The sequence below is a fragment of the Hordeum vulgare genome, chromosome 4H (genome assembly GCF_904849725.1).
Source record: "Hordeum vulgare subsp. vulgare chromosome 4H, MorexV3_pseudomolecules_assembly, whole genome shotgun sequence".
Classification (NCBI taxonomy): domain Eukaryota; kingdom Viridiplantae; phylum Streptophyta; class Magnoliopsida; order Poales; family Poaceae; genus Hordeum; species Hordeum vulgare.
The window spans coordinates 534,528,135-534,542,744 of NC_058521.1; the positions used below are offsets into that span (position 1 = coordinate 534,528,135).

At 44.3% G+C, this 14,610-nt stretch overlaps 1 protein-coding gene across 2 annotated transcripts; it reads left to right on the forward strand.

Moving 5' to 3' along the window:
* The first annotated feature begins 2,076 nt into the window (after window positions 1–2,076).
* LOC123449317 (ninja-family protein MODD-like) lies at window positions 2,077–12,200 on the forward strand. Of its 2 annotated transcripts, none has more exons than XM_045126498.1 (4): window positions 2,077–2,288; window positions 2,413–3,147; window positions 10,261–10,464; window positions 11,579–12,200. In XM_045126498.1, exons 2-4 carry the CDS (start codon window positions 2,532–2,534, stop codon window positions 11,953–11,955), a joined length of 1,197 nt encoding a protein of 398 aa, XP_044982433.1. In that variant the 5' UTR covers window positions 2,077–2,288; window positions 2,413–2,531; the 3' UTR covers window positions 11,956–12,200. The 2 variants fall into 2 exon arrangements, with proteins under 2 accessions (XP_044982433.1, XP_044982434.1); XM_045126499.1 differs by having other exon boundaries at window positions 2,078–2,288; window positions 10,261–10,416.
* Window positions 12,201–14,610: the final 2,410 nt, after the last annotated feature.

Genomic DNA, 14,610 nt, shown 5'->3' on the forward strand with positions numbered 1-14,610 from the left:
TAGGAGGTAAAACGCTCCCGAGGATACATGGGAATTTCTATCAAGCTAGTTTTCATCATGTTCATATGATTCGCGTTCGCTACTTTGATAGTTTGATATGTGGGTGGACCTGCGCTTGGGTACTGCCCTTACTTGGACAAGCATCCCACTTATGATTAACCTCTCTCGCAAGCATCCGCAACTACGAAAGAAGAATTAAGACAAAGTCTAACCATAGCATTAAACTAGTGGATCCAAATCAGCCCCTTACGAAGCAACACATAAACTAGGGTTTAAGCTTCTGTCACTCTAGCAACCCATCATCTACTTACTACTTCCCAATGCCTTCCTCTAGGCCCAAATAATGGTGAAGTGTTATGTAGTCCACGTTCACATAACACCACTAGAGGAAAAACAACATACAACACATCAAAATATCGAACGAATACCAAATTCACATGACTACTTATAGCATGACTTATCCCATGTCCTCAGGAACAAAAGTAACTACTCACAAAGCATAATCATATTCATGACCAGAGAGGTAATGAGTAGCATCAAATATCTGAACATATAATCTTCCACCAAGTAATCCAACTAGCATCAACTACAAAGAGTAATTAACACTACTAGCAACCTTACAAGTACCAATCGGAGTCGCGAGACGGAGATTGGTTACAAGAGATGAACTACGGTTTGGAGATGAGATGGTGCTGATGAAGATGTTGATGGTGATGAGTCCCCTCCGATGAGAGGAGTGTTGGTGATGACGATGGCGACGATTTCCCCCTTCGAGAGGGAAGTTTCCCCGACAGGATCGTCCTGCCGGAGCTCTAGATTGGTTCTGCTCAAGTTCCGCCTCGTGGCGGTGGCAAATCCTCTGAAAAGCCTCCTCTTGATTTTTTTTTTCAGACTGAAACCCTTCTTATAGCAAAAGAGGGGGGCCAGTGGGCCAACAGGGAGCTCACAAGCCCCCTAGGCGCGGCCAGGGGGAGGCCGCGCCTAGCAGGCTTGTGGCCTCCTGCTGGCGCCCCTCTGGCACTTCTTCGGCCCAGTATTTTTTATAAATCCCAATAAAAATCCTTGCTGATTTTCACGGCTTTTGGAGTTGCGCAGAATAGGTATCTCAAGCTTGCTCCTTTTTCAGGCCAGAATTCCAGTTGCCGCCATTCTCCCTGTTCATGTAAGCCTTGCAAAATAAGAAAGAAAAGGCATAAGTATTATACCTTGAAGTTTAATAACAGCCCAAAAAGCGATAAATATCAACATGAAAGCATGATGCAAAATGGATGTACGAAGATGGTTGGTGGGGAAAGCGCAAGCTGAAATGTCCCCCCACCAACCGCTTCCGCTTATATGCACGGCACCGCGGCGAGGGGGGAAACCCACGAATACGCGGGTTGGGGCCGAGATTTTGCCGCGCCCCCAAAAAATTTTTGCGGACCGGGACTGGATGCGGGGTCTGGTCGACCAGGTTTTTCCGCCCCGATCAACATTTTGACGGTTATTTTCTGGATCGGGACGGGATGCGGGGTCTGCTAGAGTTGCTCTAAAACCAACACGCAAGTAGTTTTCACCTTTTACTCCGTTATCTCTTACAGTCCAAAACTCAAAACTCTAAAATTTCCATCATAATCAAAGTCATTTGTCCAACTCATAGATAAACATTTGTTGGACAACTGGATGTAGATCCATGCTCTAAGCCACTGCCAGTAGTAGAATACTTTCTTCATCAGCATTAAACAGTAGCCGAAAACAAGCGTGAGACTTTTCGGAGGGGGAAAAAACAAGACAAAAACGGTCGCCTTTTAAGCGGCTAGACAGATAGATAGAGATAGATAGGCACACACGGCAAGCTGTTGCGTCGTCATCGCCCGCTGGTACCGCTGGTCGCACGCAGTTCGCCGGAGATCGGGCCAAAAAGCCCCTCCCTCTGCTCGGTCAGGACAAGCGAGAGGGGGAGAAACTGAAGCCCGGAGGCGCCGCTCCGTCTGGCTCCAGCGCGAGCGTTACCGCCCCGGGCTCGGCCCCGCCGCGAGCCGCGCCACGCGTCCCCCACTGGCATGACAAGTGTCCTGCCGGGCGGCGTCCCGTGCCCGCGCTTCCGAGAATGCCCTTCCGCTCTCACGCGGTCACGCCTCGAAAACCGCACGGGGGCCCTCGGGGAGGAGCAGATTGTTTCTGTTGCGAGAGAGCGTCTCCTTCGTCGACCGTCGTGCGAGAGGCCGCGTCGAGCAGAGCGGGACAACACACCACACCACCGGACAACATCCATGGCATCCACCTCCCTCTTCGGCTGCGCCATCATCGTAAGTCCTCTCGATCCTCCTCCTCCTCCTATGTGACCGTTTCTCTCTCTCTCTCTCGCTTCGTGTCGTGTGTCACGAGTTGCTCGCCTGAATTGTGCTTGGTTCCCGTCCCTCCCCGCGGCAGGTTCTTCTCTGACGAGCGCGTGAGAGCTTCCTCTGATCGACCAAGTGACGGACGAGCGAGTCCGTGCGGGAGCTTCCTCTAATCAACTAAGCGACTAGTTCGTGGGTTCGGCGGCGGCGATGGAGGCCTACTCCAAGGACATGCTGCGCGGCGTCGGCGCTGGAGACGACGGCGAGGAGAAGGTGCAGCGTTCGGCGTCGAGGACGGAGGAGGTGGACCTTAGCCTCGGGCTGTCGCTCGGGGGCCGGTTCGGGGCGGAGAGGAGGAGCGGCGATGGGCTCGCCGGGTCCTCGTCGGCCGTGTCCATCCAGGAAGTGGCGCCGGCGCCGCCCGCGCCTGTCATCAGGACGAACACGGCGCCAACTATGGTGTACGCGGGGGCGGGGAGCAGCACCGCCACCGCCTTCCTCAGGAACGGCGCTGTGGTCCAGCGCTCGGCGACGACGCCAACTATGGCGTACGCGGGGGCGGGGAGCAGCACCGCCACCGCCTTCCTCAGGAACGGCGCTGTGGTGCAGCCCTCGGCGACAGTACCGCAGGGCAGTGGCGTCCCTGTGAACGGCGTCGTCGTGGAGCCCTTAGCCTTGCTGCGTGCGACCGTGAGCGCTTTCCTTGGGAGCGCCGGCCAGGTCCGGCCCTCGGCGACCCCGGGGAGTTGTTTCCCTTTGACTTTGAGCAGCATCAAGGAGGAGCCCGTGGCAAACATGCCGTCACAAGGCTCGCCGGCCGGCCAAGGTGCGTCGATCTTCGTTTTCCTGCAATGCTATCTGTAATTCTGTATTTCCTCCTTTGCTACACAAATGCGGTAGAGTAATGGAGTATTTTTTGTGCTCAATTAATTTCATGCTCAGCAATGGTGGTCCTTTTTTAGAACAGACACGAGCCAGCTCATGGCTCTCGTGCGCTGGGCGTGCATCCATCTCGCTGGTATATTGTGCGGGTTACTTACGTCAGGTGTAACGTGCACACGATTGATTTCGTAGATGAATTGTTCGTAAGACAAGTTTGAGACACGTGAGGAGTTAAACTGATACACTGGGAATGCCTTAACTTGTCTATCTGCCACATGGCATGCCAGTGTGGCAGTGACCAAGGAGTGGGCAACGTCTGATGTTTTTTTTGCACATAACACCCTGAAATTTAATTAAATACTGCTGCCAGGCCCACTGTTAGTGAACAGTATAAATGAAATTGGACTTGACTATTTTTTAGATAAACCACCGAATTTTAGTTAAATACATCCGCCCTATGGGCCCCACCCGTTAGTGAGAAGTACAAATGAAGTTGTACTGGAAAAATTGCAGTGTTGAGGTTTTGAACCAGCGATCTGTTGGTCTAACGAGCAGCCGTCGATAACCACATCACGTGATGCTTCTGTTCTAAAATTGGCTACCGGATTTTATTTTATAATATATTCTACTCCGTATAAGAGAACAGCACACATTGAATATGGAAAAGGAACAAAAATATTTAAAGGGACTTCTCGGTGCTACCAACACGTGCATTATTAACCAATAGGCAAGACGCCACTTGATGCTTAATGAGATGATTTGCTTTTTAAACGATTTAGCATTGAGGGAGGTTTGGGGAATATGCTAGTGCATTTGAAAACAAATGTCCAACATGTTTTCGTAAAATGTTTCACATGTATTATAAAATTGTAAACGTGTTTTTGAAATATGTTTGTCATGCATTCAAATAATTGACAACGTGTATTAAAAAATATTGCATAAAATTAATCTAACATTTTTTATAAACACATTTAATATGTTTTAATACATTTATGGAGTTTAATATTATTACACAATAATTTTTTTATACACGCGGGATAGTTTTCAGAATACAAAGGTTTCATTTTTTTTGCAATTATATATTTTAAAAAATACAATGAAGGTACACAACAATTGTCCGTTCTTGTGGAAGATACACGAATTTACACAATAATTTTAATATATACTACAAACTGTTTTAAATCCAAATAAATTTTAGAAAAAAGATCATGTTTACCTATTCAAAGTACGCAAGTAAGGAATACGGGACTAGTTGAGGCACTCCCAGTGTATTAACTCATGTGTGAGCATACGTGCAACGCATATTAGGTAAGAGGAGCTGGGGTTTGCCATTTGCCAATTGCACCTGGCCGGTAGTACTCCGTATGGAGCAATGCGCCCCTGTTCTGAAGTATAGCTAGGCCGTTAGATGTTAGGTGTATTTGAAATGCTAAAGAGTTTAAGATGATGTGCCATCATCGGTGCTTCCCGCCAGGGAATTGTCTTACAGCTCGGTTTGCTTCCTTATATGACAACTTATACTCCCTCTGTTCCTAAATACTCCCTCCGTTCTTAAATATAAATCTTTTAAAAGATTTCATTAGATGACTACATACGAAGCAAAATGAATGAATCTATACTCTAAAGTATGTCTATATACATCCGTATGTAGTTTTCTAGTAGAATGTCTAGAAAGACTTATATTTAGGAACGGAGGGAGTATAAATCATTTTAGAGATTACATTATGGATTACATATAGATGTATATAGACATATTTTAGAGTATAGATTCACTCATTTTGTTTCGTATGTAGTTGGTAGTAATTTTTTTACAAAGACTTATATTTAGGAACAGAGGGAGTACACCATAATGGTGTTGTCCTGTTTATATGCCAATGTCTACTAAGACACTGTTATGATTTGCATATCATTTTAGGAAGATGGAAAGACAAGCTAAAATTAGGGTGTGAGCTAGTTGTTTGGGCGGGCACCAGTCTCAGCCTCACAAGCAGTTATTAGCTCACCATTTTTTATTGGCAAAGAGGCTAAATCCATGTATTGAATAAACCAACCCCGTAGAGGACCATCCGTAAGGAAGTCGAAAGTTATGCACATGTCTTTCAGGAAATTGGTATCGTGAGCAAAACTCAATATTCCCTCTAAGCCTCCAAAACACCACTAGAGGTGTGGAAACATTGTTGATGTAGTAGCTGAGAAGTAATTGGCCAGTGTCAGAAGACATCAAAGAAAACAGATCACCACCCTCGAGAACACAACGAAGAGGGTTGGACGACCACCCTAGATCGTATCGGATGGGTTAGGGGAGACCTCACCTCACTATCTCATGATGAAGCCGAAGCTGGTCGAAGTTCATCTATTGAAGGAGAAGCTAGAGGACCAAGACATGAAGTACGTGCTTCGATGGTTGGAGCAGGAGACAGAGGAGCAAGGCATGAAGCATGTCGTCTATTCCACTCGACGACGCCTTCGAAGACCATCTACAAAACACGACGAGATAACATATCCGCAACACACTGGAAGAGCAGTGACGAGAGACACCATGGAGATAGTCTCCAACAAGGTGGATCAGAAGTCAGGAAAAAATTATGCTCATCATTGTCCAGATAGCCACCACCACCGTCGTCGTCATCAAGGAACCAAACCCTAAATGTTGTGTAGCCGGGCACCTAGCTATCGAGAGGAACAAAACATAAACAACTCAATAGCATGTATGTGTGATGTAAGAATGATGCTTAGTCAAATGTGGTATTAGGTGCCTTTCGGCATAGAAGTTTGGGCACGACGGATACTACCGTCGGACTACACAAATGAAGTTGGATACCATTCGAGGTCTATGTCACCAATGAACAATTCGGGAAGTTGTTATGATGCTCTCCATGTCGATGTACCCATGCTACACATGTGTGCTTGCTAACCTAGTTTACCATTTTCTCAAACATGGTATCAGATTTCGATGCCCAATTCAACATGTTATTTCTTGAAACATCGAAATAACACCCGAGTTACTCGAATGTGACATGGATTTGGGTGTCGACACGACAACCAATGTTGGACATTTATGGAGGTACACAAGATTGGGGAACCAGCCGGGCCCTGTTGGGCAGAGTGGGCCCAATACTTTTCATTTGATTATGTCTTGTGGTACGCATAACGCTTACATCAACATTTATTCGAAGATGGTACATGATTCCAATGTCTTATTTGACATGTTGTTAGTGGACACGGCAAATAGAACCGAATTGACATGAACTTTTGATGTCATATTCGACAACCGAAGTTGGAAACCTATCAAGGTCTGTCGCTAATGAACAAAGTAGAAGTTAACACCCATCCTAGTGTTGATGCGTGTCGTACTAGCATACCTTGCGATACCATTGTGGTTAGAGTTGTCACTTGGTTGTATCTCCTGAATCACATGATGCCATGGATGTCGTGGATGATTTCAACGACTTACTCGACATGATAATATCGAACACAAGAAATAACGCTCAAATTCAAAACGAATTTGGGTGGTCATATTCAATGAAAATTTGAAACCCATTAAGGTATATCACCAAGGAACAAGTCTGAAAGTAGTCGGTGATGTTTGTCGTTCCGGCTGTTTTGGCATACCTTGTGATGCTGATGTGCTTGATAACTGGTGTAACATTTTATCCATCTGGAAAAGTAGCATGAATGCTTTCCATATACTTGGTCAAACATCTCTTCGGCGGTGGTACACGGTTCCGGTGTTGTATTCGGTTTTCATACATGGCAAATGACGTTCAAGTCCAATACAAATTTGTGTGTTCATATAAGGAATACGAATGTTCAAAACCCATCTAGGACTATCACTAGGGAACACGTCAAAATTCATTGACCATGCTAGTGCAGATGCTTGCCGTTTCGGCGTATCTTGCGACTCCAATGTGCTTGTTTGACTAGGGTGATGTTTTACCCATTTGGCTAAGTAGGATGAACGCTTGCCATATCTATGTATCTTGTGAAGCAGATCATACATGGGCAAACATTTATCCGGAGGTGGCAGGTATGGTGCCTTATTCTGGATAAAGCAAATAAAGTCAACATGAATTCGGGCGGTCCTATTTGCCACCGAAGTAACCCGTCGGGGTCTATCACTGAGGAACAAGTTGGAACAACATCGTCAATCCAAGTGCGGATGCTCGCCGCTCTAGCAAACCTTGCTATGGTGATGTGCTTGTTTACCTTACATGGAATCTACTCGTTCGGCAAAGTAGCACGAACACATGTCATTTCCATGTATGTTACGAAGCACATGATAGTTGCTCAAACATTTCTCTAAGGTGGTACATGGTTTCAGTGCCTTATTCCACAAGTAATTATTGGACATGGAAAATGACACTCAAGTATGACACAAATTTGGGTCGCCGCATTATGTAACGAAAGTTGGAAACCTCTTGAGGTCTATTGTTAAGGTATAAGTCGAACATTGTCAACAATCTGGCCCCAATGCTTTGCATTTCGGTGTACCTTGTATCACCTATGTGCTTGCTTACCTAGTATAAAATTTTGCTCATTTGGCAAAGCAGTATCAACACTTTGCCATTTTGTTGTTTCTCATGAAGTACATTATACCCAGTCAAGTATTTATTTGGATGTGGTACATGATTTCAGCAACCTATTTGACATGATATTCTTGGACATGATGAATAACATCTAAATCCGAGATGTAGCACATGATACCTAGTCAAACGTTTATCCAAACGTGGTACATGATTTTTTTGCCTTATACAACATGATTGTTGGACATGGCAAGTAACATTGAATTCAAATCCAACACAAATTCAGCAATCAAGGTTGGAAACCCATTGAGGTATGTCGGTTAGGAACAAGTCGAATGTCGTCGACCATCCTAGTTCTGACGGTTACCATTTTGGTGTATCTTAGTGATGTCGATGAGTTGTTTACCCACTCGATATTTACTCAAACACGATACTAGGTTCAACAATTGAAGTCGGACAACCGTAGAGTTCTAAATCGACGACGAACAAGTTCGGCATTGTTGGGCAGGCTAGCTCTGATGCGTGTTATTTCAGTAGACCTCGCGATGCCCATATGCTCGCTTAACTAGTCCAATACTTTTTAAAGGGAATATATTAATATCGCAAAGACAATTATATCGAGTCTCTGCACCAACAAGGTATCATAAAGACACCAGAATGCACAAGGTCAAAGGAGAAAATAAAAAAGAAAGGAAAAAAGTTCCACATTGTAATCTAACACTTACAAGACATGGTAGAGGATCTCGGTGCCTTATCCACCATGATATTGTTGGATATATATGTCAAAAACACCCTAGTCGGGTTTAGAGTGTCAAACTCAACAAACTAATTTGGACACCCTAGAGGTACATTGTCGACGAACAAGTTAAATGATGTCCGCCTCATGGTCCCGACGCTCAACATTCCGTTGTACACATATGTGCTCAACATGGACTCAAACATAGTATTGGATATTTGTTGCCTAATATGGTATGTATTTTTAAACAAAAAAGAACACTAAAATCCAACATGGATTCGGGGACGTTGACTAGGAAACCAAAGTTTGGCAAGAATGTCCGAGCAACGCCGAAAATGTTTGTTTTACCGTAGTGTCGTGATTGTTTGGCGCACCGAGGATGCCAAATCAAGCACGCTTTACGTTGTGAAGCCTATGTGCTCGCTTAGCTAGCCCAGTATTTTCTTGGATGAGGCAAATAGCATTCAAATCCACATGTATTCGAAGTGTTAGAATTGACAATCAAACTAGATATCCGAGCAACATAAAAATGCCCAGCACACCGGTACAATGATTGTTTTGTGCGCCAAAGGAAACCATTTCAAGCATGGATTTCGGTAGCCCCTTTACCACCACCACTTGTCGTTGGTGGGAGACAAAATCGCACACGACTTCAAGAGTGCAAGTGAGCAAAGCAACCCTGCCCCTTCTCCGCGACTAGATCCCCCCAAAACATGCTTCCATATGGTGCACATTTTGTCGTTTTGTTTCTTTACCTTTAATATTTACGTCAACATGATTCATATTTGGCTCAACTAACCATTTTTGTGTGAAGAATAATTACCTAAAGAGTGTACTAGAGTGGATCTTAGTATTATACCAAACAAACATGTGGTTATTTCCTAAAAAATTGGTTCCATTGATGAAAGTGGGGTCTTATTCTTTCATATATACCAAGTTATTTTGTAGTAGAAAAAGTTTCCGGTACCGTTACTACTGGTGCATTTTCCTCATTGAAGCATGCCAATGTAGTGTACTGGAGCAGTAGGGCTATACCTGGGCATAAGTCGGGCCGGGCCAAAAAAGCCCGACGCTAGAAACCCATGGCCGAGCCCGGCCGTCGGGCCTAAATTTTGGGCCCAAGCCCGGCCTGAACCAGAAAAAGCCGGACTAGGCCCGGCCCAACCGCGACGTAAATTCTATATTCGTGAAGCCCGAGCCTCGCTCGAGCCGACCTGCGGGCTCAAATTCCAGGCCCGAGCCCGATCCGATGGCAAGTTTAGGCCCGACCAGGCTCAGAATTTTTGGGCCGGGTCGGGTTGGGCCGTCCGGGCCGGGCTGCCCATGGCCAGGTATGAGTAGGGCCATCTCCTTGTTTATTTATTTTGAGATGTCAATTTACACGTTGGTGTAAATATTGAATCAAATGACCATACTATCAACTGTTTTCTTTCTTTCTTTCTTTCTTTCTTTCTTTCTTTCTTTCTTTCTTTCTTTCTGGTAAAGGAAGAGAGCACATAGATCGTGGAATGTTAACAATCAAATCCAATTTAACTCATTGTCTTGCCATATACTTCCTCTGTTCTTAAATATAAGTTTTCTAAAAGATTTCACTACATACGAATGTATATAGATATACTTTAGGGTGTAAATCTATTCATTTTGTTCCGTATGTAATCTCTAAATCTCTATAAATTAAGGCTTATATTTAAGAACGGAGGGAGCATAAAGTACTATTATTAGCTTAAGCGAGCATGCATTACTTGGAGGAGACGAGGATGGCATGACGATATCTTTCATTGTGCATGGAATATTGCAGGTATCCTCACGAACGGAGGGATCAGGAATCATGGTTCACTCCCTGCTGGCATAGAGGGTTGGTTGAGGATGAGGAAGTCCAAAAATCTGAAAAGGCTCGAGACGAAGAGGAGGATCCAGGGGTTGAAGCCTTCCATGATTCCTGATGCATCACAAGGTAGCTTCTTGCCACGGATGCCGAAAAGGCAAAATGCAGATTTGAAAGGTTAAATACTTTGCTATATTATTGCATTATTATGTTAGAATACATAACAGATTTTTCGTGTCGCAACTCGCAAACATGATACTTTGATCAGACAATGCCGCACTCCTACTTTCATGCTTAGCTCCTTGTGTTGCTCCTTCTTAAAAAATTCGGCAGTTTAATCATGTATCTTTACCTAATAATAATAATAATAATAATAATAAAGAGGCTATCGCTTCTGTCGGAAAACCCACCGAGGTGATTTTATAAAAAAACCCTTACTGTTTATGACATTAAACTCGTAGTATATATATTAAATATTTTTTAAATACTCATATCTTTTAAACCGTAACTCCAAATTTAACATATTATACATGGAATTTGATTAGAAAAATATGTAGAATTTAAATATGATATTATTTTATCTGTTAAACGTTTAATAAAAATACTATCTAGGGTGCAATCTTAATAAATAAGTCATTATTCGTCTTTCTTTCATACCGGTACTCATCCGGGTTGGGGATGAACACGTCAACAAAATCAGGATTAGAGATGAAACTGAAGGTCACTTGACTGATTCTTTGTACGTATTAAATCTACATGCAAGCCGTGTTAAAATAGAAGACCTATGAAATTTTGAACTGCATTTTTGTAGGATAAGACCATCTTTATTTGTATCGTAACTATAAATTCTCAAATTATAGACATTTTTTATAAATTAAGAGCGTGTGTCGTGTGGTATTTCTTTCTCCCGTTGCAACGCATGGGCCCTTTTGCTAGTATAAGTTATCTGGATATCTTTAAGGTACTCTTTGGTTTTGTCGTCTGAACTACCAAAACAACCAATATATATACACTCACCAAATTAAGCTGTGGCTTGTTTGGATTCATCCTACCCTTTGGATCAAAACCATGCCGTTACAGTGTTTGTCCTATTGAACGTGTAATTGAACAGGAATTGCAGAGATAGCAATAACTCACTATATATGCTACTAATCCTCGTTGTTTTACAACTACTGATAGTTTCGGACTGTTCTATACATGCTGTTGTTCAGAGGCGGTTGGTTCTTATTCTACTATATATCAGATTTGCTTCTGCTGACCCCTACGGTATTGTTGGCGTCTGATCTTACAGGAACTCCTGGCGCTGAAGGCCGGAGCCTATCAGCAGCTGTTATGTCCTGGCCAGTGGGTACAAACGGCGTCGTGGCAACCGCTTCTTCTTCAGCATCAGCGGTGGTAGCGGCAGCCCTTGGTTCTGGGGGAGAGCGGCAACATGCTCCAGACATGCCCGCGATGATGGTGCAGGAGATGCCATTGGTGTGGACCATCGGGCTCCCCAATGGCAGGAGGGCTGTAGGCTGGCTGTACGAGTACAGCAAAGTTGACGAGGTGAGGATCAAGTGTGTGTGCCATGGTAGCTTCTTCAATCCGGCGCAGTTTGTGGAGCATGCTGGAGGCGGCCAAGTCGCCAACCCGCTGAGGAGCATCCTCGTCAAGCCCCCGTATTGAATTTAGACCGGCGCGGCCCATCGCCCATGCATGCATGCAGATCGCCCAGCTGTTAAGCTTTATTACCTTCAAACTAGAAACCTCATCGTGAGACTGCATCTTATGTTTTACAGACATTACATTACAGTACTTATTATAATATCCTGAACTGAAGACGTGGTGGGAGATTTGCTCCTGCAGACAACTAAATAGCAACATAAAGACAGATTGAACATTGCTTGTTGCTCTGGTCATTGTTTCCTGTACTGTTTACCTGTGCTGTTTCATATATCTTCCAGTCTGCAGCTTACCTCGTTAGAACTTAGAAGACACAAATCACACAACTGATGGAACATCTTAGTTAGAAGACACATGCTAGCCTCTTAATGTTAAGCGTTTGTAGTTGTTAGCATCCATGTGGCGATATGCATATTTTGCCTCTTAATGCTCGCGTTTGCTAATTAGTAGCTGAAAAAAAAGATTGGCGTCAGCCAATTCTCAATTCTGAAGAGGCTGAAAGTGGGGTGGGTTGAGGAGCGCCGATCCTGGCAAGGCCATGCCATGGACGAGAAGGAGGCGGATATAGCCAGCGTGAGCGAGTCCGAAACTTGACGCGTGCGGGTCGAGGGGTGCGGGGTCGCCGGACAATCTGTTTGCCGGCGAGGTTTAGAGGGATGGCCGGGGGCGACGGAATCACGCGGTGGGGTGAGGCTAGGGAAGGGTGGTGCAGAGAGGCGGCCGCGGGTGGCGGTGGAAGGCTCAGGCTGCGCGGGTGGCGGTGATAGGCTCAGGCTGCGCGGCCGGCGGTACATGGGGGAGGGAGAGGAATGTTGGCTGTAGGAAGAAGATGGATGGTAGACAGTTGGATTTTATCGGACGGATGAGATTTAGATCGCGAAATTTACTGACGACAATTTCTTTTCAGGACAGGCTCTGCCCTTAGGGCTCGTTTTGGGATTCACGAGGTTTCGAGAGGAAAATCACGGAAGGACCAGAAACCCCACAGAACCTCGGGCGCCCATTTGGTAAGAAGGGTTTGCTTAACCGAATCTCCTCCGTTCCCCTTCAATCTTTTTTTATCCATGTGTTTCAGGATCCTCCTTCACGGACTGGTAAAAGCAAATCCCCGAGGATTTGAGAGGATTGGGTCGAAGGAAGGGATTCACCAAATCCCCTCCTCTCCAAACCTCCCCAATCCACTTCTACCAAATAAGATTTTGAGGATTGGTTAATCCCTCTAACAAGGGGATTGAAGCGGATTGGAGGGGATTAAGTGGATTTTGAGGATTTAATCCCTTTCTATCCCCTCCAAACCCATTTAAATTTCGAGAAACCAAACAAGGCCTTAAATGTTTCATTGGGTTTTGCTTTGAGGTTATTTGATTGAAAGAGCTTGGCCTCTCCTTATGCCGGAGTTTTGATAAGAAATGAGAAGCATCGTACCTGTTGGAGCTATCACAGAGCCCGAGCATCTAAATTGGTATCACCATGGGCGAAGATGGAAAAAGTAGGTTCAGGCGAGTCATAGGTGTGATTCACACTAATTATCTATCATACTGGACAAATGAGAAGTATGTGAGAAGACAAGGGAATGGGCAAAATGATGGCCTCTTGTCTCAGATATGCAAACACCTGGGTTACCCGAATTTGTTGCCACAAGGTAACATCCTGAACACCTGGGTTACCACTTACCAGAATTATTGCCACAAGGTAACATCCTGAACGCCTGGGTTACCACTTACCAGAATTATCGCCACAAGGTAACATCCTGAACACCTGGGTTACCACTTACCAGAATTATTGCCACAAGGTAACATCTTGAACACCCAGGTTACAAGCATTTATTGCCACAAGGTAACATCCTGAATATGTGCAGCAAAAAGTTTCACCTATGTCATGTAAACCACGTTATCTCTGTTCATTATGCCTCATTTACCTCATGAATCAGGACCAAGCACAGATGATGCATACTCATAATCTCTGTCCATCCATGCCCCCATGTACATCATTCAGATATAAGATCAACAAAGTTGTGGATTTTCTTTTATCTGCTGGCCTCAATGCAGCGAACATAGCCATGCATGATTGCTTTTCTTTTTATCGGGAGCCATGATTACTTTATACTTCCTCTGTCCTAAAATAACTGTCTCAACTTTGTACTAGAGATAGTACAAAGTTGTACTAAGCTTAAGACACTTATTTTGGGACGGAGGGAGTATAATGTTGAACTTACAGTCTGAGAATTATACGGATAAAAACATCCAATTAGTTAATTGTATAGAGTCGTTGACTAAACATGAACAAAAAGTGCCCTGGAAATTTGGAAGAGGAAAATAGAATTTCTGCACCACCAAGATAATCCAACTCTCTTTAACATAACCTTTCTTATCCTACAGCCCTGATCCAGTAATTATTCTTACTGTAATCACATCAAATATCTTGTATTGTTTCCCTTTTTTTTTGGCAAAATCTGGTATGCCGGATAGTTACCATTTACACTGGAACTTTTGACCAAGTGCGCCATATGTGGTTTCCGAATAATATGAACATTGATCTTAACTGGCAATGACTAGGTAAGAGTATGTGGTGATACTCCACCTTTCAGTTATAAGCTAGGATAAGTAAGAAATTGGCATACTTTCAGGGTGCATCTTCCTTGTTCAACTTCTCCAAACA